The 25,541-nt window shown below is 41.9% G+C and overlaps 2 protein-coding genes across 7 annotated transcripts in view; one reads left to right on the top strand and one right to left on the bottom strand.

The window, feature by feature from the left end:
* The window catches only part of FLVCR1 (FLVCR choline and heme transporter 1), a 33,069-nt gene extending 29,408 nt beyond the window's left edge, over positions 1-3,661 (bottom strand). For 2 of the 4 annotated variants that reach the window (XM_081489769.1, XM_081489764.1), the window contains exons 1-2: positions 3,584-3,661; positions 1,632-1,689 (exon numbers count right to left, since the gene is read on the bottom strand). Coding sequence is in view for 1 of the 4 variants with exons in the window: in XM_081489764.1 (XP_081345890.1) it covers positions 1,632-1,659 (28 nt within the window). In the remaining 3 variants the exon portion in view is untranslated. The remainder of the gene's footprint in view (positions 1-1,631; positions 1,690-3,583) is intronic. The other 2 variants (XM_081489766.1, XM_081489767.1) reach the window with 1 other exon arrangement.
* The window catches only part of SPATA45 (spermatogenesis associated 45), a 33,091-nt gene that overhangs the window by 645 nt on the left and 6,905 nt on the right, over positions 1-25,541 (top strand). Inside the window, exons 3-4 of one of the 3 annotated variants that reach the window (XR_014053530.1) lie at positions 4,157-4,363; positions 19,663-21,230. The gene's annotated coding sequence lies outside the window, so the exon portion shown is untranslated. Of the gene's footprint in view, positions 1-4,156; positions 4,364-19,662; positions 21,231-21,706; positions 21,778-25,541 lie in introns of those variants that run through there. The other 2 variants (XM_081489797.1, XM_081489798.1) reach the window with 2 other exon arrangements.

Genomic DNA, 25,541 nt, shown 5'->3' with positions numbered 1-25,541 from the left:
CGTCACCCCTGCTACTTCTTGGGAAACTTAAATTTGAAGGAAAAAAGGAAAGACTCCAAGTGGCTTCCCTGGTAAAGAATCTGCCTGGAATGAGGGAGACCTGGGGTTGATCCTTGGGTCAGGAAGAGCCCCTGAAGAAGGGAATGGCTATCAACTCCAGTATTCTTGCCTGGAGAATTCCATGGACAGAGGAGCTTGGAGGGCTACAGTCCATGGGATCAGAAAGAGTCAGAGTCGACTGAATGACTTTCACTTTCACATTGTTTATTTATGTATTTTAATTGGAGTATGATTGCTTTACAATGTTGTGTTTGTTTCTGCTATACAACAATGTGAATCACCTATTTATTGCTGTTCAGTCACTCAGTTGTGCCTGACCCTTTGCGACCCCATGGACTGCAGCAGTATATATGTATATATCTCCTCTGTTTTGAGCCTACCAGGCAGCTCCCCATCTCACCCCTCTAGGTCATCACAGAGCACCAAGCTGAGCTCCCTGTGCTATACAGCAGCTTCCCACTAGCTATCTATGGACCATTTTTCTAGACACGTATTCATTATTAAAGTGAAATTGAAACTAGGGTATTTCACAATGGATTTAATATTAAAAAGTGTTGCTACCTAGAATGCTAAAACCTGATACACTTTCTTTTTATTGCTTCTTAACATCATTATTTTGTTAGCGTATAAACCTATTATCAGATACTTCTCAGTGAAGGTGAAAACTACATAGTCCTAAACCTTAAGGAATTTTAATGTCTTCCTTAGTCATCCTATGTAAATTGCACATTCCACCCTAACCGCCTCCCCTGCTTTATTTTTCTCCTTAATGCTTAGCACACTCTAAAATGTCCTATATTTTACTTTTCTTTTCTTTTTTTGGTTATTTCCTCCTTCCCCACTAAAATGTAAGTTCCTTGAAGACAGGGCTGAAAGTTTTGTTGCATTGCTGCTGTTGCTGTATACTGAGAACTTGAAACAGTACCTAGCAGTAGCTTTTCAATAAATATTTACTGAATGATTGCAACTAACAAGCTTTGTATATTTTAAATAATTGCTTACTGTGTAAGTGAATCTATTCCTTTTTAAAAAAAAACTTGCAAATTTCTTCTACAAATATGATTTCCTAAACATTGATTTTTATTATTAATAAAATATTATTATTTTAATAATATATAATTATGTAACATATAATAATATTATTAATAATAAAAGATATTGTTTTAGATAACTTAGTGATGTCCCTGAGTGAACAAACAAATAACTAAATCCAAAGGACTTCATTCTGTTAAGAAGTCTATTTTATGGATTTCTGAGAAATGAACTAATTGCATTGCATGATATTCAGCACAACTTACTATTCATTATTCTGAGGCTTTTTAAATACCTCCATGTACTAGGAAATCTTCTACATAGTTCACCAAAAAACACACAAAAAACCAACTGTTCAAAAAGTGAATCTAGTGTATAGAATTCAATTTTATATCCTTCTTTTTTTGAAGTATAATGACCTACAACATGTTAATTCCAGGTGCACAATATAGTGTTTCCGTATTTCAATACATTTCAAAATGATCACCAGAAATGGGTAGAATTTTAAATGGACCTTTCTTTACTTGCCCCAGTAGTACCTCCAATCCACATGTTCACAGTAAACATTCAGGTATCTACAAACTTCTCACCCCCTTCCTGAAATCAAAAAGTAGCAAAGTACATTAGGGCCCCATTTCCCTATTATCCAGTGAAGGTCCCATTTCCCCATTATTCAGTGAAGGTTGGAGATTGTCTTCTGCCAGATTGGAAAGATAACTCGCCTTTCAGCACAGAAGAGCTTCTTGAATGCCCTGCAGGGAGGCCCTTCTCTCTGATTGTTGAGGCTCCATCTGTTTAAAAATAACTTGTCTTTTCTATGGTCCTTTGCAAGAAGGAATGGGATTGGGAGTCCTCTGAGTGTTGTGGACACCAGTTAGCATGGTATCTAATTTCCCACCATGGTGGAATTCCCTGGCAATCCAGTGGTTAAGACACCACGGTTCCACTGCAGGGAGCACAGGTTTGATTCCTAGCTGGGGAACTAAGATTCTACATGCCATGCACCCTGGCCATCAAAATAAAAAATTGCCCTCCACACTTTCACCAGCTCGAGCCTGTCTTATTCTTGCCCACCTTGTCTTTTGCTTCCCTGCACTTAACGAAGTTCTGTGTCTGACCCTGTCATCATCATGGAGCATAGCAGCAAGAGGATTTAGAATAGTAGAGAAGAGTATCAGACCTTGACCTGGCTACCTGGAGTTGAATTCCAACTTCAGTACTCACTTAACTGTGTGAACTTGGGCAAGTTACTGAGCTGATCTGTAATAGTACATGCCTTATAAGACTGTTAATATGAGGATTAAGTGAGTAAAGAACACCTGGCACATGATATCAAGTATTCTTAGCTACAGTTATTGAGATAGTCTACTATAGGTTTCTCAGGCGGTGCTAGGGGTAAAGAACCTGGCTGCCAATACAGGAGACGTGAGAGACATAGGTTCGATCCCTGGGTCGGGAGGATTCCCTGGAGGAGGGCATGGTAACCTACTCCAGTATTCTTGCCTGGAGAATCCCATGGACAGAGGAGCCTGGTGGGCTACAGTCCATAGGATTGCAAAGAATCAGACACGACGGAAGCCACTTAACACGAGCACACACTTAAGGGCTCAGGCTCCAGAGCCAAATGAACTGGACTCAAACCTTAGCTGTTTGACTTACTAGTTGCATGACTGGATTAGTTACTCTGTGCCTCAGTTTCCACAGGGAAAGTGGGGACAATATTCTTCATAAGATTGTTGTGAGAAATAAATGGCTAATAAATATAAAGAACTTCAATGTGTCTTGACCCCTGATATATAGTAATACTCAGTAAAATGTTGTCCAGAGCCATTATTATCAACTCGTATCTCCTCAAAGTCATACCTCATTCTCACGTATTCTTAGATTTGATCCCATCTTGTCTTTTTTTTTTTTTTTTTAATGTGGACCATTTTAAAAGTCTTTATTGAATTAGTTACAATATTACTTCTGTTTTATGTTTTGTTTTCTGGTGATGAGGCATGTGGGATCTTAGCGCCCAAATCAGGGGTCAAACCCATATCCCTTGTATTAGAAGGTGAAGTCTCTTTTTAAATTATTATTTTTTTTGTACTTGGAGGATGATTGCTTTACAATGTTGTATTGGTTTCTGCCACACAACAGTGTGAATCAGCCATAAGTATACATATGTGCCCTCCCTCTTGAACCTCCCACCCGCCCCCGCATGCCATCTCACCCCTCTAGGTTGTTACAGAGCACTGTTTCGAGCTTCTTATGTTATACAGCAACTTTCCACTAGCTAGCTATTTTACGTATGGTAATACATATGTTTCAGTGCTACTCTTTCAATTCGTCCCACCCTCTCCTTCCCCTGCTGTGTCCACAAGTCTGTTCTCTATGTCTGCCCTACAAATATTCATCAGTATCATTGGTACTGGTTCATCAGTACCATTTTTCTAGATTCCATATATATACGTTAATATACAATATTTGTTTTCTCTTTCTGACTTACTTCACTCTGTATAACAGGATCTTTAGACCAAGTTTATGGTGGGAGACCTCCTCCCTGGAAGATGACCTGAGGATGTCCCTAAAGTGTAGCATGCAGTGGCATATACTAATTACACTTACCTCATAGGAGGGAGCCAACAATTGACACATCTAGACAACATGTGACATATCTAGACAACATGTGACATATCCAGACAAGAGTTAGATGCAATCTGTGTTGGACTAGGTATGTCGTAGATAGAATTCCCAACTCCAAGGAAAAGTGAGCTATGTGAGATTTAAGATTTCTTCTGACTTTAAATTTCTTTGATTTATGAAAAGTAAGATATTTCCTATGAAAGGATTTGACAAAATTCATATGCTCTTTCAACAAAGTTCCAGAAAGTAACGAATGAAGTACAGAAAGGAGAAAACTCAGTAGTATCTCTCTTTATTATTCTAATCTCTTAACACTTGCCTCCTCTCTCTTGAGGCTTCAGTGGTAGGTACTTATTAACCAGTTTAGGTATGAATCATACTTTATACAATATCACGTTTGGATACATAACATGACACGAACCTTCATCTCTTCCAGAGAGGACAGTACTGAGACTATCACCTGGTTGGGAGTCAAGAGGAGATTGAGCCACTTTATGGATGTGGAATGCCAGGTCTGAGACAGATCTGAATACATAATAGTTCAGCAATGTGAGATCTGAATGATACCCAGGAGCCAAGGTCCAAGATACTATTAAGAGTGGTGTGGCTGTTCCTGAGCAAAGGCTTCCTGAAGACTAAGAGGGTATGTTACAAACCAGAACAGAGTCACTAGGTGTCAAATCCACGTGTCGTGGAGAGGGAGTAGATTTTAGCAGCATTGTTTTCAGTTGGCACCACTATCACCATGTCTGTTTCCCTGAACAGCCAAGGCAATGCTGTTCTACTCTGTGGAAAGGTTAAGTTGGGAATAGAGAGGTGGAGAAGGCTGGAAATTAGAATCCTCCCAGATGTACTTTCCCCCATTGAAATGTACCCCACCCCCCCACCCCCACTGAAGTGATTTATCTGCATGTATACGCTACATTCCTAGAAAAAGAATCCTAGGATTTTCCCTTCTGTATGTTTTCACCTTTCTTCTTCTTCATCCATGATACCAGTTGAGTCCATCGGTACTGTAGGTCCCCTACACACGAAACATCAAGCTGTGAACTTTCAAAGAGGCAAGCGGGTGTTCCATCAGCATCAGGCATGAATGAAATTGCAGCTTGCCCTCCACCTCCTATTGCTGATAATCCTTCAATTTTACAATCTCCCATCTCCACTCCCTCCTCCAGTCAGTAACTCTTCTTGCTCAGTGCCAGCCCCTGAATGCCAGCTGTACTACTGTATTTTTCAAGGTACTGTACCATAAGATTAAAAATGTTTTCTTTATTTTTTGTTTGTTTTTATGCATTATTAGTATGAAAAGTATTATAAATCTGTTATAGTACAGTACTATATAGCTGACTGTATTAGCTGGGTACTTAGGCTAATTTGTTTGGCTTATAAAAAAAAATTAGACTTATGAACGTGCTCTCAAAGTGGAACTTGTTTGTATGTAGGGGACTTAGTGTACAATGAAGCCAAACAGGATAGAGCAGATTATTCTGCCATATTTCTAGATCTTTGAGTTGCACACCAAATCTAGGACTGATCACGCCACATTTGTTTAACCACCCATAAGGCTCACAATTTTCCCAGCTCTGTGATCATCAATGACTTCAAATTGACCAATGTAGCCATACTTCAGCATCAGTTAGAAACCGGGCAATGACTTTGAAGCAATGCCTGATAAGAATTTGGCATTTGGGTCTCTTTTTGACATTGTTGATGCTCTTGAGAGCATCAGCCAAGTAATTCATGCATATCATTGTAGTGGCATGGAAGGATGGTGGAAACTACGTGTACCTTTTTGTGTAGGTGTGCTAGGAATTCAGTGCTGCAGTGGGAAGAACATCCTGCCCTAAAACCTCCCACAGATTTGCTAAATTTGGTCCTGCCTTTCCTATCTTGCTTAAAATTTGCCTGTTGAGTGATTTAAGTATAATCAATGTCAAATCACAGTAAATCGTCCATGTTACATCTTGTTCCTATTTCCTTTACCTGAATGAATTTATCAGATTACTAGTTGGCATGTTGGTTTTAAAGATGGTGAGATTCAGAAAAACAAATTTAAAGTTTTCCATTCACACATTTATCTCTGGCTGACTGCTCCCCTACTCCAGCTGTATTCATTTGAATTTATTTTTGTTTGTTTTTTAATGGTGAGGGAGGATTTTGTGCTCAAGAAAACAAAATGTGGTTACTTGTGTTTAAATCAATACATAATTTGTTGAAGTTGCGAATATCAGATTTCTACCTCAGCTTCAGTGACATCATGTAGGTAGCTTGAAATTGACCATAATGGGAGTATTCACACAATGAAAGTGGCAAATGCTACATCTACCCATGCACCAATGCTAAAAGTCTAACAAGACAGATCATTCAAAGCATTTTAAACCCTACTTACAAACTTAGTAAGTCTGAAACTTTTGGTTAAAACAAATTTCCTTAAACAGTAAAATACTGCTTGCAAAGAAACTGTTTCATAGCTGTGGGATCATAAAATATATATCAGTCTCTGTCACCACCCTGCCCCACACACTGTTCTTGACACAGATCTCCTAAAATTCTTATAATTTCCTAAGTGGTAAGAGCACTAGGAGCATCTTTGTTTTTAATATTCGGTCCTTGACCCTGGTTCCTAACACAGAGTTGATAAATCCCTTGGAATTTCCTGGGTAACAGCAATGTCACTAGTCGCTTCTAATGAGGCAACTCTTGGTGGGCCCCTCGCAGGGCTGGTCACCAGAAAGACCAAGCCATGATTAGAAGCTTGGACTTTTCAGCCTCACCTCCTATTCTCCAGACAGGAGAGAAGGGCTAGAAATGAATTGAATGATCAGTCATACCTATATGAGAAAGCCTGCATACATAATCCCAAAAGTACTGGATTAGGAGAGTTTCTCTAACACCAGGCAAACACCTGAAGGTGTGAAAGAGTGGTGCTCCTGAGAAAGCATGGAAAATCCACATCCTTCCCCACACACCCTGCCCTGTGTGTCTATTCCACCTTTATGTTCATCTGTATCCTTTATCTTATTCTTTTGCAATAAACCAGTAAATAGTAAGTAGACTGTGTACCTGAGTTCTGAGAGCAGCTCCAGCAAGTTAATCAAAACCAAGGAGGGGGTCATGTGAACCTCGATTTTAAAATTTAATCTGTATTACATGATAAATCATGTCCTCTCCCCCTTCTGAAATGTAACTAAAACAGTTTAATTTTACGTAGTTGGCAACATGCCTAGTACTATATCCTATAACCTTAGAGTGGGAATGACCTTGGTAAGGTTTTGTGAAATGTGTGTCAACTGAAAAAATACCGCAACCTGAAAGTTATGTTTTATTTGGTGGAAATTTTTAGAGGTAGCATCTTAAATGATCCTGAGAGAGTGACTCTGAGAAGGCAGCGGTGGAGGGTGGGTAGGCGGGGAGAGTGGGGATGGAGGTGTGTGTGTGTTGGGGGAGAGCCAGGTTTTATAGATGTTTTGCAACAAAGGGCAGATTTTTTTGTAAATTAAAGAAAACCAGATAAGCCAGGTTAAGGAATTTAGCGCATTTCTGTGTATGGGAATGCAGGAGTCTGGGCTCATTGAAACCATTCCTTTGGCATGCACCTCAGCTATTTGGGGCCGGTATCTAGTGTTTTTCACATCCTGAGTTCCTCAGGGCTCACTGTAGGGAATGGCTGCAGTCTAATGACTGCTAGATGGCAGGTATTACTCTCCTTCCTGAGTTCCTTCGGGGATGACTAGCTCACTGTGGAGGACTGCAATTGCTGATGACTGTGACATCCTTGTTTACTGATATGGCAGGACATATTCCATTTCTCATGTGAAAGAAAATGAATTCACTCATAGCAAGGTGTTTTAAAATGGAGCCTGGAGGCCATTAACAAGGTGAACCTTACACATAGATGGAACTATGACCTTTTGAACCGGGCCAAACCACAAATATTCCAAGGACTCTGCAAGAACACCTGAAACCTGTCACAATCACGAGCTGAGCTTTCCCCTCCAGTGTTAGCCTTTGCACCCAAACCTGTTTAGCCTAGCTTCTGCCTCCAATTCCACTTAAAATTCTTTGTAATACGAACCTCTTTTCTTTGCCTTTAAAAGCTCCTGACGTTCACTTCCCACCAGGACACTGTTTGGGTTGCTACCAGAATCTATGCGACCTTAACTGCCATTCTTTGATCCCCAATCAGTTCTGTGAAGTGAGAGTCCCTCAGTCGTGTCTGACTCTTTGTGGCCCTGTGGACTATACAGTCCATGGAGTTCTCCAGGCCAGAATACTGCAGTGGGTAGCCTATCCCTTCTCCAGGGGGTCTTCCCCACCCAGGAATCGAACCGAAGTCTCTTGCATTGCAGGCGGATTCTTTACCAACTGAGCTATCAGGGAAATCCCAATCTGTAGGGAAAGACCAAGCTAGCCAAGATGGCGGTGGTCAGGCTCTCACCCCACAGCCTCTCGCTCTTGCCCCACGTTTGGTAAATAATGATTATGTAATGGCTGAGCGCGTTTGTAGCACTGCGCATGCGTGTCACAATGAACCCGCTTGGCCACGGGGCCACTTTTGTTCTGTGTACTCATAAAAGCTCCACCTGAAAAGCCCTTGAGGGTGCATTATGGCTGCGTCTGCTGGGTCAACCACCAGAGGAGAGAATACAGCGTTCTGCTGCTATGGCTGCTCTACCAGTCAGAAGAGAAGAAATGTCTGCAGCTCCTTGAGTTTTCTTCCAGCTTCCTTGCTGGTGCCTTGCCTACTCTAGATTCAGTGAACAGTGAGATACGGCAAAACAACTTCCTTCCAAGATACAAATTCTAAACTTTCTGAAAAGATTTCTCAATTACAAAAGACATAATCCTGTCACCCGTTCCTGCTCCTCGAGTCTGTCCTCTGCATCTACTCCCATCTCTCTTCTTTTCCTCTTCCCTTGCTGAACTCCCATTTTATCCCCCAAACCTTGAGGCCCCCTTCTTCAGCCTCCACCCCCAATCTCTTTCATTCAACCAATTCAAACTCAACGTTTATGGAATTCCCTGGCAGTCCAGTAGTTAGGACTCCCCACTTCCATTGCAGGGGGCACGGGTTGCATCCCTGGGCAGAGAATTAAGATCCCGGAAGCTGTGTAGCGCAGCTGAAAAATAAATAGAAAACCCGCACGTTTAAATTGAAACCCAGTAATGAGGTCATTCCAATCCCAAAGAAAGGCAATGCCAAAGAATGCTCAAACTACCGCACAATTGCACTCATCTCACATGCTAGTAATGTAATGCTCAAAATTCTCCAAGCCAGCCTTCTGCAATATGTGAACCGTGAACTTCCAGATGTTCAAGCTGGTTTTAGAAAAGGCAGAGGAACCAGAGATCAAATTGCCAACATCTGCTGGATCATCGAAAAAGCAAGAGAGTTCCAGAAAAAACATCTATTTCTGCTTTATTGACTATGCCAAAGCCTTTGACTGTGTGGATCACAATAAACTGTGGAAAATTCTGAAAGAGATGGGAATACCAGACCACCTGACCTGCCTCTTGAGAAACCTGTATGCAGGTCAGGAAGCAACAGTTAGAACTGGACATGGAACAACAGACTGGTTCCAAATAGGAAAAGGAGTCCGTCAAGGCTGTATATTGTCACCCTGCTTATTTAACTTATATGCAGAATACATCATGAGAAACACTGGGCTGGAAGAAACACAAGCTGGAATCAAGATTGCCGGGAGAAATATCAGTAACCTCAGATACGCAGATGACACCACCCTTATGGCAGAAAGTGAAGAGGAACTAAAAAGCCTCTTGATGAAAGTGAGAGAGGAGAGTGAAAAAGTTGGCTTAAAGCTCAATGTTCAGAAAACTAAGATCATGGCATCTGGTCCCATCACTGGTTTGGGTAATCTCCAGGAGTTGGTGATGGACAGGGAGGCCTGATGTGCTGCGATTCATGGGGTCGCAAAGAGTCGGACACGACTGAGCGACTGAACTGACCTGAACTCTCATACCCTTTTAATGACAATACGTAGAGAGGGTAAATTTTTCACCATAGAAGACCTCTGTGGTGCCTTTTGCAGCATCCCTGTAGATTCTGAAAGTCAATTTTTATTTGCTTTTATGTGGGAAGAACAACAATACACCTAGCTAGACAGAAAGCCCTTCCTACTTTTCAGAGATCCTAAACATCGATTTAGTAGACGTCATTTTTTCCACAAGGGTTTATCTACCCTCTTACAACACGTTGATAAACTTCTTCTCTGTTCCTTTTTTAAGGAAACAAGTAAGCAAAATGGCATCAGTCTCCTCAAGCCATTAGCAACTAAAGTTCATTAGGTTTCTAAAGAGAAATTACAAGTTGTTCAAATGCAGGTCAAATACCTAGGATACCTGATCTCAGATCAAGGACTCCTTTTAGACCCTAATAGGATTCAGTGTCTTAAATTTCCAGTAGCCACAGACCAAAAGACAACACCAAGGATTTTGGAGTCTGGCTGGATATTATGGGAACTGGATACCTAATTTTTCCTTAATAGCCCACTCTCTTTATACGTTGCTCAAAGCTGAAAGATTAGATCCTTTAAACTGGGAAGAAAACACCTTTATGACTCTCCAGATCCTGAAAATCAGACTTCTCAAACCACCTGCTTTATTGTTTAAAATTATTTATTTATTTACTTTATTTTTGGTTGTTCGGACTTTCTCCAGTTGCAGTAAGCAGGGGCTACTCTTCTTTGCGGTGCACAGGCTTCTCTTTTTGGTGGCTTTTCTTGTTGCAGGGCACAGGCTCTAGGCTCAAAGGCTTCAGTGGTTGCAGCCCTTGGGCTCAGTAGTTGGGTTACAGGGGCTCATTAGCTGTGGCTCAAAGGCCCTAGAGCATGCGAGCTCTAGTAGTTGCGGCTCTCGGGCTCTAGAGAGCAGACTCAGTAGTTGTAGTGCGTGGGCTTAATTGCTCTGATGCATGTGGAATCTTCCCGTACCCAGGGATCAAACCCATGTCCCCTGAATTGGCAGGCAGATTCTTATCTGCTGTACCACCAGGGAAGTCCTCAGAGCATCTGCTTTTAGGTCATCCTAGTTACCCTCTTCCCATTCCCCTTCTTTGTGTAGGAAAGGGAGGAGAATGCCTTAGGAGTGTTTACGAAAAGGCACAAAGGTCAACACTGAGTCCTTGGTCTTTGCAGTCGATAATTAGACCCTGTAGCCAGAGGTCTTCCCCCGTGCCTAGGAGCTATTTCAAAAGCAGCCCTACAAAATCAGCTCAGGAAATGGTTATGGGCAGTCCACTCATCGTCTATGTTCCCCAAGCAATAGAAACTTGGCTCAGTTCTTATCACATTCAATGCCTTTGCGTAAGCCATATTGCCTCACATGAAATGCTGTTACTAACTTCTCACAAAACGCTTTCCCAGTGCCACAACCTTAACCCTACAAACCTTCTCCCTTTACCTACTGACCAAACTCCTCATGACTATCTGACCCTGACTGGTCAATTATTAATCTTTGGAGCTGACTTACAAGAAATACCTAGCTAACGCTGAAATTTAAGCTTACTTAAGTTTAAGTTTACTGATGTTTCTTATATGAGCAATGGCAAAGGAAAACATTGTATGCAATCACTTCCTCCTTTGAAGTAATTGAAGAAGCTCCACTGACCACTGCTCCTTCAGCCCGGCATGCAGGGCTCCGTGCTTTAACTGAGCTTGCACACCCAAAAAGAAGGTAAAACTGTGAATATCTATACAGACAGTCACTTTGTGGTAGTTTCTAACTTTGGCACTTTGAAAACAAAGATTCCAGGAAACCAGATTAAGAATGGAAATTGGGTGAATGATTTGTTGGAATCAATCCAACTTCCTTCTGTCCTGTTCATGACTGAAGGTGCCTGGACATTCAAATTAAATTCAGATGAAACCAAAGGAAATAATCTGGTTGATCAGGCTGCAAGAACAGCCACCTTATGAGCCACCCAACCTGAAAGGTTTTATTAAATTTTGTCTACATTCTCAAAGAGGATCTAATGGAAGTGATCAAAGAAGCCCAATTGAAGGCAGTGCATAAAGGTTTTATTGGGCTGATAACAGCTGTATTTTTAGCCCATTAACTAATCTATGGTATGGCCCCCAAAGAAGACCTGTCTTGCCAGAATTCATGTAAAGACTCCTGATGGCAATGACTCATCAGATGACCCACTGGGCTATGATAAATGAGACAGTACTGTTGGGGAATTTTTTTGACTAATTATTTTATTTTATTTATTTAACTGTTGGTTGCACCGTGTCTTTGTTGCTTTCCGCATGGGCTTTCTCTAGCTGTGGCGAGCAGGGGCTACTCTTTGTTGCAGTGGGAGGGCTTCTCACTTCTGTGGCTTCTCTTGATGCAGAGCACAGGCTCTAGGCACGTGGGTTTCAGTAGTTGCAGCACTCGGGCTCTGGAGCACAGGCTCATTAGTTGTGATGCACAGGCTTAGTTGCTCTGCGGCATATGGGATCTTCCCGGAACAAAGATAGAAATTCTGTTCCCTGCATTGGCAGGCAGATTCCTATCTACTGCATCACCAGGGAAGTCCCAGGAAATATTTTTGAGGCCTTCAAGGAGGCACAATTAGCTTGTGCTGTACATCCTTAAAAAAAACAGGAAAACTATACAAACTGTCCCTGGATGTTTTGATTTGCTCCCCAGTGGCTCAGGGGTAAAGAATCTGCCTGAATGCAGATTCAGGAGATGTAGGTCCATGGGTTCGATCCTGGGTCTGGAAGATCTTCTGGAGTAGGAAATGGCAACCACTCCAATATTCTTGCCTGGGAAATCCCATGGACAGAGGAGCCGGGTGGTCTGTGGCGTGGCAAGAGTCAGACACTAATTAGCAACTAAACCACCACCACCACAAAGGGCCTTTTAAGATATGGCAAATGGATTTAATTCCATTGTCTTCTTCCCAAGGCTATAAATTTGTGCTTGTTATGATATGCATGTTTCCTCATTGGATTGAAGAAATATTGTTTCTTCAATCTTGTAGAAATATTGTTAGAAAAGGTTAGGCACTTCTCCGGTGGTACAGTGGATAAGAATCCACCTGCCAATGTAGAGAATTTGGGTTCGATCCCTGGTCTGGGAAGATTCCACTGCCTCGGAGCAACGAACCTGGTGCACCATAACTACCGAAGCCCGCACGCCCAGAGCCCGTGCTCCACAACAAAAGAAGCCACCGCCGTGAGAAGCCCATTCACAGCTAGGGAGTAGCCCCTGCTTTGCTTTCTGAAATTGGAGAAAGCCCAAGTGTAGCAACAAAGATCCAGGACAACCAAAAATAAATGAATAAATATTTTTTAAAAAATGAGAAAAGGTTACACCTACATGGGGCGTGCTCTCAAAACTGCACGGTGACCAGGGAATGCATTCTACTGGCCATATTATGAAGCAAGTCTGTGGGGTTTGGCCTGTTCTCCATTTCCTTTGGGAGGCAGTCTGTCACCACTTGAAATCATCACCAGCAGACCTATGCGTTTGTCTCTCTCTGCTCTCTATATATTCAACTAATTAAAGGGGACATGCTTCAATACTGCAATGGACTAATCAGAGCCTTAGATAAAAAACATACCCTTGTAGCACAGTCTTTCCACACGGTGCTCCTGGGAAATGAAACAACGCTCAGCACATTCACATTCTATAAGCAGGTGGTTTTGCTACTGGAAATGACATCTTCAAAAAGATTTTTTTTTATTAAAAAATTTCTTTCAAAAAGATTTTTACATCCTAGATGAAAAGAACCATAATAGGCACTCTTAATGAAGTCTTGTCCTACAGCACTGGAAGGTGTTAATTTTTGGATTCATGTTTCTCTTTTTTTTTGGCTGCACCACACACCTTGTGGGAATCTCAGTTCACCAACCAGGTATTGAACTCGGGCCCCGGCATTGAAAGTGTGAAGTCCTAACCACTGGGAATTCCCGTGTTTCTCAACTTAAAAAGGCTCCAATGCCCAACTGGACTTGTGAAGTGACTGGAGAAATAAAATGAAAATTAACTAGAAAGCGAAGCAGATAATGTCTGATGCTCACAGCTCTCCCAATATTCAGAACCAGGCTGGTATATACATGCACACTAAAGTGAAAAGTTAGTCTCTCAGTCGTGTCCAATTCTTTGTGATACCATGGACTGTAGCCCACCAGGCTCCTCTGTTCGTGGAATCCTCCAGGCAAGAATACTGGAGTGGGTTGCCATTCCCTTCTCCAGGGACATACACACTACTCTAACCTCATTACTGAGCCGTTTCATAAAGGAGCTGCTCTACTGTACAATAAATTTACCGAGTTTAATGATTCTACTTCAATATCCTTGCCAAGGAAGGCCTGCTCAGTTGGCTGGTGGTCTCAACATATCAGTTAGTGACTTTACTATGTCCAAGATGGTGACCAGTCGGCACTTTGTTGGAATTTGTTTAATGTTAGCTGAATTTTTTTACCTTCCGCGAGGGCACTTTACTGGCAAATGGGGAGATATTCTTCTAGTGATCTATTCTCAAACTATAGAGGCTGGAGGACTTCTCTCTGAGGGTGGGATATGTTTCCATGACCTCAATCTTCCAGATTTAGGGACAGTCTACTTATGTGTGTTAGTCATGTAGTCATGTCCAACCCTTTCCAACATGATGGACTGCATCCCACCAGGCTCCTCTGTCCATGGAATTCTCCAGGCAAGAATGCTGGAGTGGGTAGCCATTCTCTTCTGCAGGGGATCTTCCCAACACAGGAGTTGAACTCGGTCTCTTGCTTTGCAGGCAGATTCTTCACCGTCTGAGCCACCAGGGAAGCCTAGTTACACCTTATCACCAATTTCTCCTTAGTTCCCAGTGGTCCGGTAGATGTTAAGCACTTAGCCCTTAAAGTTGTCCACAGGGTAAAACGATAAGATCATGGTCTCTACTCTGTTTCTGTTTGACACTGTTGCAAAACATTTCTCTAAAGTCCTGTTCCTCTAACATTTCACCTGCCTGGATCTTCTTTTTTCCTTTACCTCTGGCAAGAAGCAAATGGCTGACCAAAATTTGTAAGAAACGTGACCTCACAAGTCTGTGTTAAGCATTTTGCTGTACCGGGGCCAGATGGTTGTTGGCTGGCCCCTTAATAGGCTGTAATGGCTGCATGATCCATAGCTAGAATGTATCCCTAAGTTCATAACCTGTCAATGGAAATGTGAATAATCATACTCTTGACTGGAGACTATGTAGTCCTTCTGGGTCCACCTTTGTATGTGATTACAAAGGAGAACCAGGGGCTTATGAGTGTTTAAACAGCTGGTATGTGACAGGATAATGCCTTTTTATACCATAGCATTTCACTTAACTTCAAGTTCTTGTTAGAGAAAGAAATCCAGCCAAAATCTCATTGGTGAGATGAGACTCAGCTGCCCACTTGTTATACCCTCACATACTCTCCATTGATTACCATGTCAAAGGATTTGTTCCTTGAACTGGTGCACTCCATACTGACCTGTTGGACCATGGCTAAATTAACAAAATCTACCACTTGAGGCTTAGCTCAATAACAAAGGGAATCCCTGGGTTCCTCAGAGAGTGTTGTATTAGATCATCAAATACGGCTTCATTATCTCCTTGCAGCATGGGGCAGCCGTTGATAGAATGCCCTAGCCAACACCTCCTGCTGCACCTAGATTAACACTTGCATGAATTTCGGGACTTCCCTGGTGGTCCAGTGGCTATGACTCCATGCTCCCAATGCAGGAGGCCCACGTTCGATCTCTGGTCAGGGAACTAGGTCCCACAGCTGCAATTAAGAGTTCGCATGCCTCAAGTAAAGATACCAAGGGCCACCCCTAAGACCTGGTGCAGCCAAATAAATAAATATTAAACACATACACACACACAAACTTTCTGGTGAATCTGAAGTAGAACTTGAAACATTAGAAAAATAGCACAAAGCTTCTCTGTTCCCTATGCATGGTTTCAGCTGGCTGTCTTCAGCTCTGGGCACTTAGATAAGATCAGGACCTCAAATATTATTTATGATCATTAGAATTTTGCTATGTGTGCTCGTAGTTAGACTTATGCTGCTCCTCACTGAGACCTGCTCCAAAGCTTCTACAAACACCAAGACTGTGGTCCCTCAATGGATTGAAATGATAGTAAGGTTTATGGCATCTGGTCCATCACTTCATGGCAAATAGATGGGGAAACAATGGAAACAGTGAGAGACTTTATTTTCTTGGGCTCCAGAATCACTGGAGAGGGTGACTGCAGCCAGGAAATTAAAAGACAATTGCTCCTTGGAAGAAAAGCTATGACCAACCTAGACAGCATATTAAAAAGCAGAGACATTACTTTGCCAACAAAGATCCGTCTAGTCAAAGCTATAGTTTTTCCAGTAGTCATGTATGGATGTGAGAGTTGGACCATAAAGAAAGTTGAGTGCTGAAGAATTGATACTTTTGAACTGTGGTGTTGGAGAAGACTCTTGAGAATCCCTTGGATTCAAGGAGATCAAACCAGTAAATACTAAAGGAAATCAATCATTGGAAGGACTGATGCTGAAGCTTCAATACTTTGGCCACCTGGCGTGAAAAACTGACTCGTTGGAAAAGACCCTGATGCTGGGAAAGATTGACGGCAGGAGGGGAAGGGGATGATAGAGGATGAGATGGTTGGATGGCATCACCGACTCAATGGACATCAGTTTGAGTAAACTCCGGGAGTTGGTGATGGACAGGGAGGCTTGGTGAGCTGCAGTCCATGGTGTTGCAAAGAGTTGGACACAACTGAACAACTGAACTGAACTGAAGGCTTATTCACTTGAACATTCAGGTAACAGTGAAATTGCCCAAGTCTTTTCCTGAGTACTTCCCTGTTGGTCAGATGTAGCCTAATCCTTATGACACTGACTCTCTGAAATAGCCAACAGAAATTAAAAATTCCCCCAGGCATGGGATCTAATTTTCTAGGAGAGGTCCATCCCAGTGATGTGAGACAAAGTAGGTCTAGAAGTCAGTGATGCTTTCAGAGACAAATATGGATCAAAAGGGGAAAACATGAAATGTGAAATAAAATGCATTTACTTATGTCAGTTCAGTTCAGTCGCTCAGTCGTGTCCGACTCTTTGTGACCCCATGAATTGCAGCACATCAGGCCTCCCTGTCCATCACCAATTCCCGGAGTTTACCCAAACCCATGTCCATCGAGTCAGTGATGCCATCCAACCATCTTATCCTCTGTCGCCCCTTTCTCCTCCTGCCCTCAATCGTTCCCAGCATCAGGGTCTTTTCCAGTGAGTCAACTCTTCGCATGAGGTGGCCAAAGTATTGGAGTTTCAGCTTCAACATCAGTCCTTCCAATGAACACCCAGGACTGATCTCCTTTAGGATGGACTGGTTGGATCCCCTTGCAGTCCAACGGACTCTCAAGAGTCTTCTCCAACACCACAGTTCAAAAGCATCAATTCTTCGGCACTCAGCTTTCTTCACCGTCCAACTCTCACGTCCATACATGACCACTGGAAAAACCATAGCCTTGACTAGACGGACTTTTGTTGGCAAAATAATGTCTCTGCTTTTAAATATGCTATCTAAGTTGGTCATAACCTTCCTTCCAAGGAGTAAGCGTCTTTTAATTTCATGGCTGCAATCACCATCAGCAGTGATTTTGGAGCCCCCAAAAATGAAGTCTGACACTGTTTCCACTGTTTCCCCATCTATTTCCCATGAAGTGATGGGACCAGATGCCATGATCTTAGTTTTCTGAACATTGAGCTTTAAGCCAACTTTTTCACTCTCCTCTTTCACTTTCATCAAGAGGCTCTTTAGTTCTTCTTCACTTTCTGCCATAAGGGTGGTGTCATCTGCATATCTGAGGTTATTGATATTTCTCCCGGCAATCTTGATTCCAGCTTGTGCTTCATCCAGCCCAGCGTTTCTCATGATGTCCTCTGCATATAAGTTAAATAAGCAGGGTGACAATATACAGCCTTGACAATATACTCCCTTTCCTATTTGGAACCAGTCTGTTGTTCCACGTCTGGTTCTAACTGTTGCTTCCTGACCTGCATACAGGTTTCTCAAGAGACAGGTCAGATGGTCTGGTATTCCCATCTCTTTCAGAATTTTCCACAGTTTATTGTGATCCACACAGTCAAAGGCTTTGGCATAGTCAATAAAGCAGAAATAGATGTTTTTCTGGAACTCTCTTGCTTTTTCGATGATCTAGCAGATGTTGGCAATTTGATCTCTGGTTCCTCTGCCTTTTCTAAAACCAGCTTGAACATCTGGAAGTTCGCGGTTCATGTATTGCTGAAGCCTGGCTCGGAGAACTTTGAGCATTACTTTATTAGCATGTGAGATGAGTGCAATTGTGTGGTAGTTTGAGCATTCTTTGACATTGCCTTTCTTTGGGACTGGAATGAAAACTGACCTTTTCCAGTCCTGTGGCAGCTGCTGAGTTTACTTATATCAAGGGGTTTTTAAATGGAGCCAAGAGGCCATTAAGAAGGTGGATCTTATGCACATCCTTACCCAATCACACCATGAACTAAGCCAAACCACAAATTCTCAAAGGACTCTGCAAGAGGACCTGAGACGTCACTGTAATGGACTTTTACCTCCCTCTGGTAATAGCCTCAGCAAATCACTAGAGGGAAAATCACTAATACAAACCTCCCCCTTTTTCCTTTAAAGGCCACTGACTTTTACTCCCCACAGAATACTGTTTGGGTTGCTACCTGAAACTGTGTGTCCCAAATTGCTATTCTTTGGTCTCAGATAAACACTGTTTTTCTTGATTATTTCCTTCCAGGTTTATTTAGTTTGATTATTTAAAGAGGGCAGCAAACCCTAACAAGTCTAAGAAAGTAAAAATGGTATACTCTAGAATATAACCTGAAACTTGCTGGGAGAGTAATCTTTGAGGAAGGAAAATGTGTTGGCTTAAGAATTATTCCAGGGACTTCCCTGGTGATCCAGTGGTTAAAAACTGCTTTCCAATGTAGGGGATGCAAGTTTGATCCCTGGCTGGGGAACTAAGAATCCCTATGCCACATGGTACAGCCAGGAAAAAAAAAAAAAAAAGAATTATTTCAATTGGGTTTATTTACTTTTTAAAAAAATATTATTTATTTTTGGTTGTGCTGGGTCCTCGTGGATATGCACAGGGTTTCTCTAGTTGAGATGAGCGGGGCGAGGAGGGGGGGTGTTGCTATTTTTTGCTGTGATGCTGGGGCTTCTCATTGTGGTGGCTTCTCCTGTTGCCGGAGCACAGACTCTAGGGCGTGTGGGCTTTAGAAGTTTCCCATACGGGCTTCAGTTGCCAGGGGCATGTGTAATCTTCCCAGACCTGGGATGGAACCCATGTCCCCTGCACTGACAGGGGGACTCCTATCCACTCTACTATCAGGCAAGTCCCCAGCTGGGTTTCTTATGTTACAAGTAACTGTGTTGTAGATAGAATGTTACTCTTGGGCACAGCATACATAACTTTATGAATTAAAAATCTAATCTATTATACATTTTAGAAGAACTCATGATGCTTGGATTGTACTTTATAAGTCCTTTCATCTGTTGTTTAATCCTCACAATACTGACATCCACCCCACTTAACAGCTAAGGAAGCTGAAGTTCAAAGATGTAGAAATCTTCCTCCGGGTTGCACTCTGAGAATGGAGGATTTGAATATAGCCCCTGCCCTCAGGTACCGGGGTTGTGCCCAACTGGTGAGATCTCTTGATAAGTCTTTTGCATATCTGAGAGCTTTGTTTTCAAAAAAATGAAAAAAACAGAAACACTTTCTTATCTTTAGCAACTGCCCTGTGTTGGTCTTAATGATTTTTGTACTCGAGTCTTATTACAGTTAGGGGATTTAGTTTCTTTTGCTGACCCTTGATATAGTTCTTTAAGGAATTAATTTCTCTGGCATTTTGAACTGGTTTCTTCAACACCAATCTTTCTTCTATCACTAATTTCTGTAAACAGGTGAAGAAATGATGGCTTTTGGCCTGCAAATAACAAATGCTGGAAAGGATGTGGAGGAAAGGGAACCCTCCTACACTGTTGGTGCTGCCACTGTGGAAACCAGTATGGAGGTTCCTCAGAAAATTAAAAATAGAATTACCATATGATCCAGCAATCCCCACTTCTAGGAATAAACCTGGACAAAACTGTAATTCAAAAAGATACACGCGCAACTATGTTCATAGCAGCTCGACTCATAATAGCCAAAACATGGAAACATCTTAAATGTCCACTGACAGATGAATGGAAAAAGAAGATGTGGTACATATATACAACGGAATACTACTGGGCCATAAAAAAGGACAAAATAATGCCATTTGCAGCGACATGAATGCAACTAGAGATTATCATACTAAGTGAAGAAAGTCAGAAAGAGAAAGATAAATACCACATGATATCACTTATATGTGGACTCTAAAACATGCCACAAATGAACCTATTTACAGAAAACAGATTCATAGAGATCAGACTTGTGGTTGCCAAAGGGATTGGGGTTGAGGGAGACGGATGGGCTGGGAGTGTGGAGTTGGTAGATACAAACTACTGTCGTTCCAATGGATAAACAACAAGGTCTTAATGTATGCTATGTTATGCTATGCTAAGTCGCTTCAGTCGTGTCCGACTCTGTGTGACCCCATAGATGGCAGCTCACCAGGCTCTGCCGTCCCTAGGATTCTCCAGGCAAGAACACTGGAGTGGGTTGCCATTTCTTTCTCCAGTGCATGAAAGGGAAAAGTGAAAGTGAAGTCGCTCAGTCGTGTCCGACTCTTAGCGACCCCATGGACTGCAGCCCACCAGGCTCCTCCGTCCATGGGATTTTCCAGGCAAGAGAACTGGAGTGGGGTGCCATTGCCTTCTCTGCTTAATGTATAGCACAGGAATTATATGCAATACCCTGTAATGGAAAAGAATACAAAAAAGAATGTGTATATATAACTGAGTCACTTTGCTGTACAGCAGAGATTGGCACAATATTGTGAATCAACTATACTTCAATTAAAAAAAAAGCAAAAAAAATGATGACTTTGTATTTTTGAAATGTATGTCTGAAAGTTTTTTTCTTTTTAGAAGCTGGAGACTTCCTCTTCTGAGAAAAAAGCATACAAATAAAATAATTACCCAAGTGAAACATGAAGTTTTAATTAAATCAATAAAAAATAGCAACAATTTACTAGATACTTACCACAAACCGTTAGACTATAAGCTCCTTGAGGGCAGGTACCTATTTGCCCTCAGTGCACAAAATAGCAACAGACCCAGAGTAGGTGCTCAAGAAATGTCAGTGCATTTAATAAATTGATGCTGGGCACATTGAAAAGAGCTTAATATCCATATCTCATTTAACTCTGTTGAAAAACAAAATTTAGCCGAACAAATTTGAAGATAAAATTGGCTTTATTAGGCAGTTCACGAACTGGGAAGCATTCCATCTAGCAACTAGAAGGGCAATTGCCTGGTTGTACAAAATGGAAGGCTTTTATAGGAAGGAAGGTGGGAAAGGGAGCTATTAGCAAAAGGAAAAAAAAAAAGAGTTGCTTTAAACCAGGGGAGTGAGGGGAGAGAAAACCAAGGGTTATCTTTTCCTCCTCTGGGGGATGGAGAGGACCCCCGTGGCAGTTCACTTTATTGAAAATTCCAGACGAGTTGATTAAAATTGCATTTCTGGTAGGGGTGGAAACTACAGTTACATTAGGGATTAAATCTAGGTTTGGCATCATGGGCTTTAGCACAAGTGATGCCATTTAGGGTCTGTTTTTTTTTTTTTTTTTTTAACAATTCCAACTCCTCTCTCTTCCGACCACATACACACAAACACAGCTTCATGATATAGATATCTTTATCCTATTTTACAGATGGAGAAACTGATATTAAGAGAGATTGAGTAATTTATTCAAGGACATATGGCTGATAACTAAATGGTCTCTCTGACTTTAAAGCTTCTCTTAATCAGGTTTCTATGACTAGAACAAAGCCAGAATGGCACAAATCGTAATATTCCATTGCCAGGGTAACATATCAGTAGGCTGAGCCACACCAGTGGACTTCAAATAGGCCCTGAATTGCTGTATGTTGAAGGTAATTTATAATAATATACCTGTTGTTGTTATTTAGTCGCTAAGTCAGACACGACCCCATGCAACCCCGTGGACTGTAGCCCGCCAGGCTCCTCTGTCCATGGGATTTTCCAGGCAAGAATACTGGAGTGGGTTACCATTTCCTTCTCTAGGGAATCTTCCTGACCCAGGGATTGAACGCACATCTCCTGTATTGGCAGGCAGGTTCTTTACCACTGAGCCACCTGGGAAGCCCAATATATCTGTAGAAATAGTAACACGCTTTCAATATATACATATTTGATTCTTGGTATTTTGGTAGTTATATTCTAGAAAGTGCCCTGAACATTGAATTAGCAAATATTGAGCCATGGCTTTTAGAGGAAATACAGAGGCTCTGGTCACAGCATTTTTGTCAACCAATCAATGTATAGTTTTTTTTAAAGAGTGTTTCAATTTAGAGACACAAAATATGCTGTTGATTCATTGACGTTGAACTCACAGTTGACAGCACTATAATTCATTCTTAAACAAGGTTGATCTAACACACATAAGGCACATCACAGCCTTCTTGCCATCTAGGAACACTAGACAGTACTTTAGCATGAAAATTGACGGGCATTTTAAACAGTGAAATCAATGCAAAGCACCAAAATGCAAGAAACACCACATGTGACCCTAAAAAGACGAGGAAAACGACACACTTGTGATACAAGAGCTGAAACAAGAAGGCAGAGAGAGAGCCTTGTTCTACCTTAGCTGGTGGTGGGCACATCAAGGAGACCCAGGTTTTTCACTGCTACGTGCGTGTTTGGGGATGACTGTGAAAGCGCTACAGTATTGATTATCGGATAGCAAATTTTAGTGAGTAGGTAAATTTTCGAATAGGGAGTCCATGAGCGGGACCTAGAGGGTCCCTAGAGTGGGACCTACAGAGGATCCACTGTATATGCATGATTTAGGTATGACCTAAATCAAATCCCTTATACAGGGAAAGTGTAATATTATACAGTGCAAGTGACAAACAGATTCAAGGGATTAGATCTGATAGACAGAGTACCTGAAGAACTATGGACAGAGGTTTGTGACATTGTACAGGAAGCAGTGATCAAAACCATCCCCAAGGAAAAGAAGTGCAAAAAGGCAAAATGGTTGTCTGAGGAGGACTTACAATAGCTGAGAAAAAGAGAAGCTAAAGGCAAAGAAGAAAAGGAAAGATATTCCCATTTGAATGCAAAGTTCCAAAGAATAGCAACAAGAGATAAGAAAGCCTTCCTCAGTGATCAGTGCAAAGAAATAGAGGAAAACAATAGAATGGGAAAGACTAGAGATCTCTTCGAGAAAATTAGAGATACTAAGGGAACATTTCATGCAAAGATGGGCACAATAAAGGACAGAAATGGTATGGACCTAACAGAAGCAGAAGATATTAAGAAGAGGTGGCAAGAATACACAGAAGAACTATACAAAAAAGATCTTCATGATCAAGATAATCACGATGGTGTGATCACTCACCTAGAGCCAGACATCCTGGAATGCGAAGTCATGTGGGCCTTAAGAAGCATCACTATGAACAAAGCTAGTGGAGGTGATGGAATTCCAGTTGAGCTATATCAAATTCTAAAAGATGATGCTGTGAAAGTGCTGCATTCAATATGCCAGCAAATTTGGAAAACTCAGCCTTGGCCACAGGACTGGAAAAGGTTAGTTTTCATTCCAATCACAAAGAAAGGCAAAGCCAAAGAATAGTCAAACTACTGCACAGTTGCACTTATCTCACATGCTGGCAAAGTAATGCTCAAAATTTTCCAAGCCAGGCTTCAACAGTTCGTGAACCATGAACCGTGAACTTCCAGATGTTCAAGCTGGATATAGAAAAGGCAGACGAACCAGAAATCAAATTGCCAACATCCACTGGATCATCAAAAAAGCAAGAGTTCCAGAAAAACATATACTTCTGCTTTATTGACTATGTCAAAGCCTTCGACTGTGTGGATCACAACAAACTGTGGAAAATTCTTCAAGAGATGGTATACCAGACCACCTGACCTGCCTCCTGAGAAATCTGTATGCAGGTCAAGAAGCAACAGTTAGAACTGGACTTGGAACAACAGACTGGTTCCACCTCAGGAGAGGAGTGTACATCAAGGCTGTATATTGTCACCCTGCTTATTTAACTTATATGCAGGGTACATCATCTGAAATGCCGGGCTGGATGAAGCACAAACTGGAATCAAGATTGCTGGGAGAAATATCAATAACCTCAGATATGCATATCAGTTCAGTTCAGTTCAGTCGCTCAGTCATGTCCGACTCTTTGCGACCCCATGAATTGCAGCACCCAGGCCTCTATGTCCATCACCAACTCCCGGAGTCTACCCAAACCCAAGTCCATCGAGTCAATGATGCTATCCAGCCATCTCATCCTCTGTCATCCCCTTCTCCTCCTGCCCCCAATCCTACCCAGCATTAGGGTCTTTTTCAATGAGTCAACTCTTCGCATGAGGTAACCAAAGTATTGGAGTTTCAGCTTCAACATCAGTCCTTCCAATGAACACCCAGGACTGATCTCCTTTAGGATGGACTGGTTGGATCTCCTTGCAGTCCAAGGGACTCTCAAGAGTTTTCTCCAACACCACAGTTCAAAAGCATCAATTCTGCGGCGCTCAGCTTTCTTCACCGTCCAACTCTCACATCCATACATGACCACTGGAAAAACCATAGCCTTGACTAGATGGACTTTTGTTGGCAAAGTAATGTCTCTGCTTTTAAATATGCTATCTAGGCTGGCCATAACCTTCCAAAGGAGTAAGCGTCTTTTAATTTCATGGCTGCAATCACCATCAGCAGTGATTTTGGAACCCAAAAAAATAAAGTCTGACATTGTTTCCACTGTTATGACACCATCCTTATGGCAGAAAGTGAAGAAGAACTAAAGAGCCTCTTGATGAAAATGAAAGAGGAGAGTGAAAAAGTTGGCTTAAAACTCAACATTCAGAAAACTAAGATCATGACATCTGGTCCCATCACTTCGTGGCAAATAGATGGGGAAACAATGCAAACAGTGAGAGACTTTATTTTCTTGGGCTCCAAAATCACTGCAGATGGTGACTGCAGCCATGAAATTAAATGACACTTGGTCCTTGGAAGAAAAGCTATGACCAAGCTAGACAGTATGTTAAAAAGCAGAGACATCACTTTGCCAACAAAGGTACATCTAGTCAAAGCTATGGTTTTTCCAATAGTCATGTATGGATGTGAAAGTTGGACCATAAAGAAAGCTGAACGCCAAAGAATTGATGCTTTTGAACTGTGGTGTTGGAGAAGACTCTTGAGAGTGCCTTGGACTGCAAGGAGATCCAACCAGTCCATCCTAAAGGAAATCAGTCCTGAATATTCATTGGAAAGACTGATGCTGAAGCTGAAACTCCAATACTTTGGCCACCTGATACGATGAACTGACTCATTTGAAAAGACCCTGATGCTGGGAAAGATTGAAGACAGGAGGAGAAGGGGACAACAGAGAATGAGATGGATGGCATCACCGACTCGATGGACATGAGTTTGAATAAGCCCCGGGAGTTGGTGATGGACAGGGAAGCCTGGCGTGCAGCAGTCCATGGAGTCACAAAGAGTCCGACACGACTGAGCGATTGAACTGACTGACTGTATGCATGCTTAAAAATACATGCCTTTAAAAAGTCATCGGTTAGGCACATTACTTATCCCCATTTAAGACACTAAAATTAGGTGATTTAAGCATAGAAATTGACTTGTTCCTTTGTC

The sequence above is a fragment of the Giraffa tippelskirchi genome, chromosome 5 (genome assembly GCF_054371585.1).
Source record: "Giraffa tippelskirchi isolate mGirTip1 chromosome 5, T2T-mGirTip1v1.2.pri, whole genome shotgun sequence".
Lineage (NCBI taxonomy): Eukaryota > Metazoa > Chordata > Mammalia > Artiodactyla > Giraffidae > Giraffa > Giraffa tippelskirchi.
Note: the sequence above shows the minus strand (reverse complement) of the source record. Positions and strands in the feature narration are given on the sequence as shown.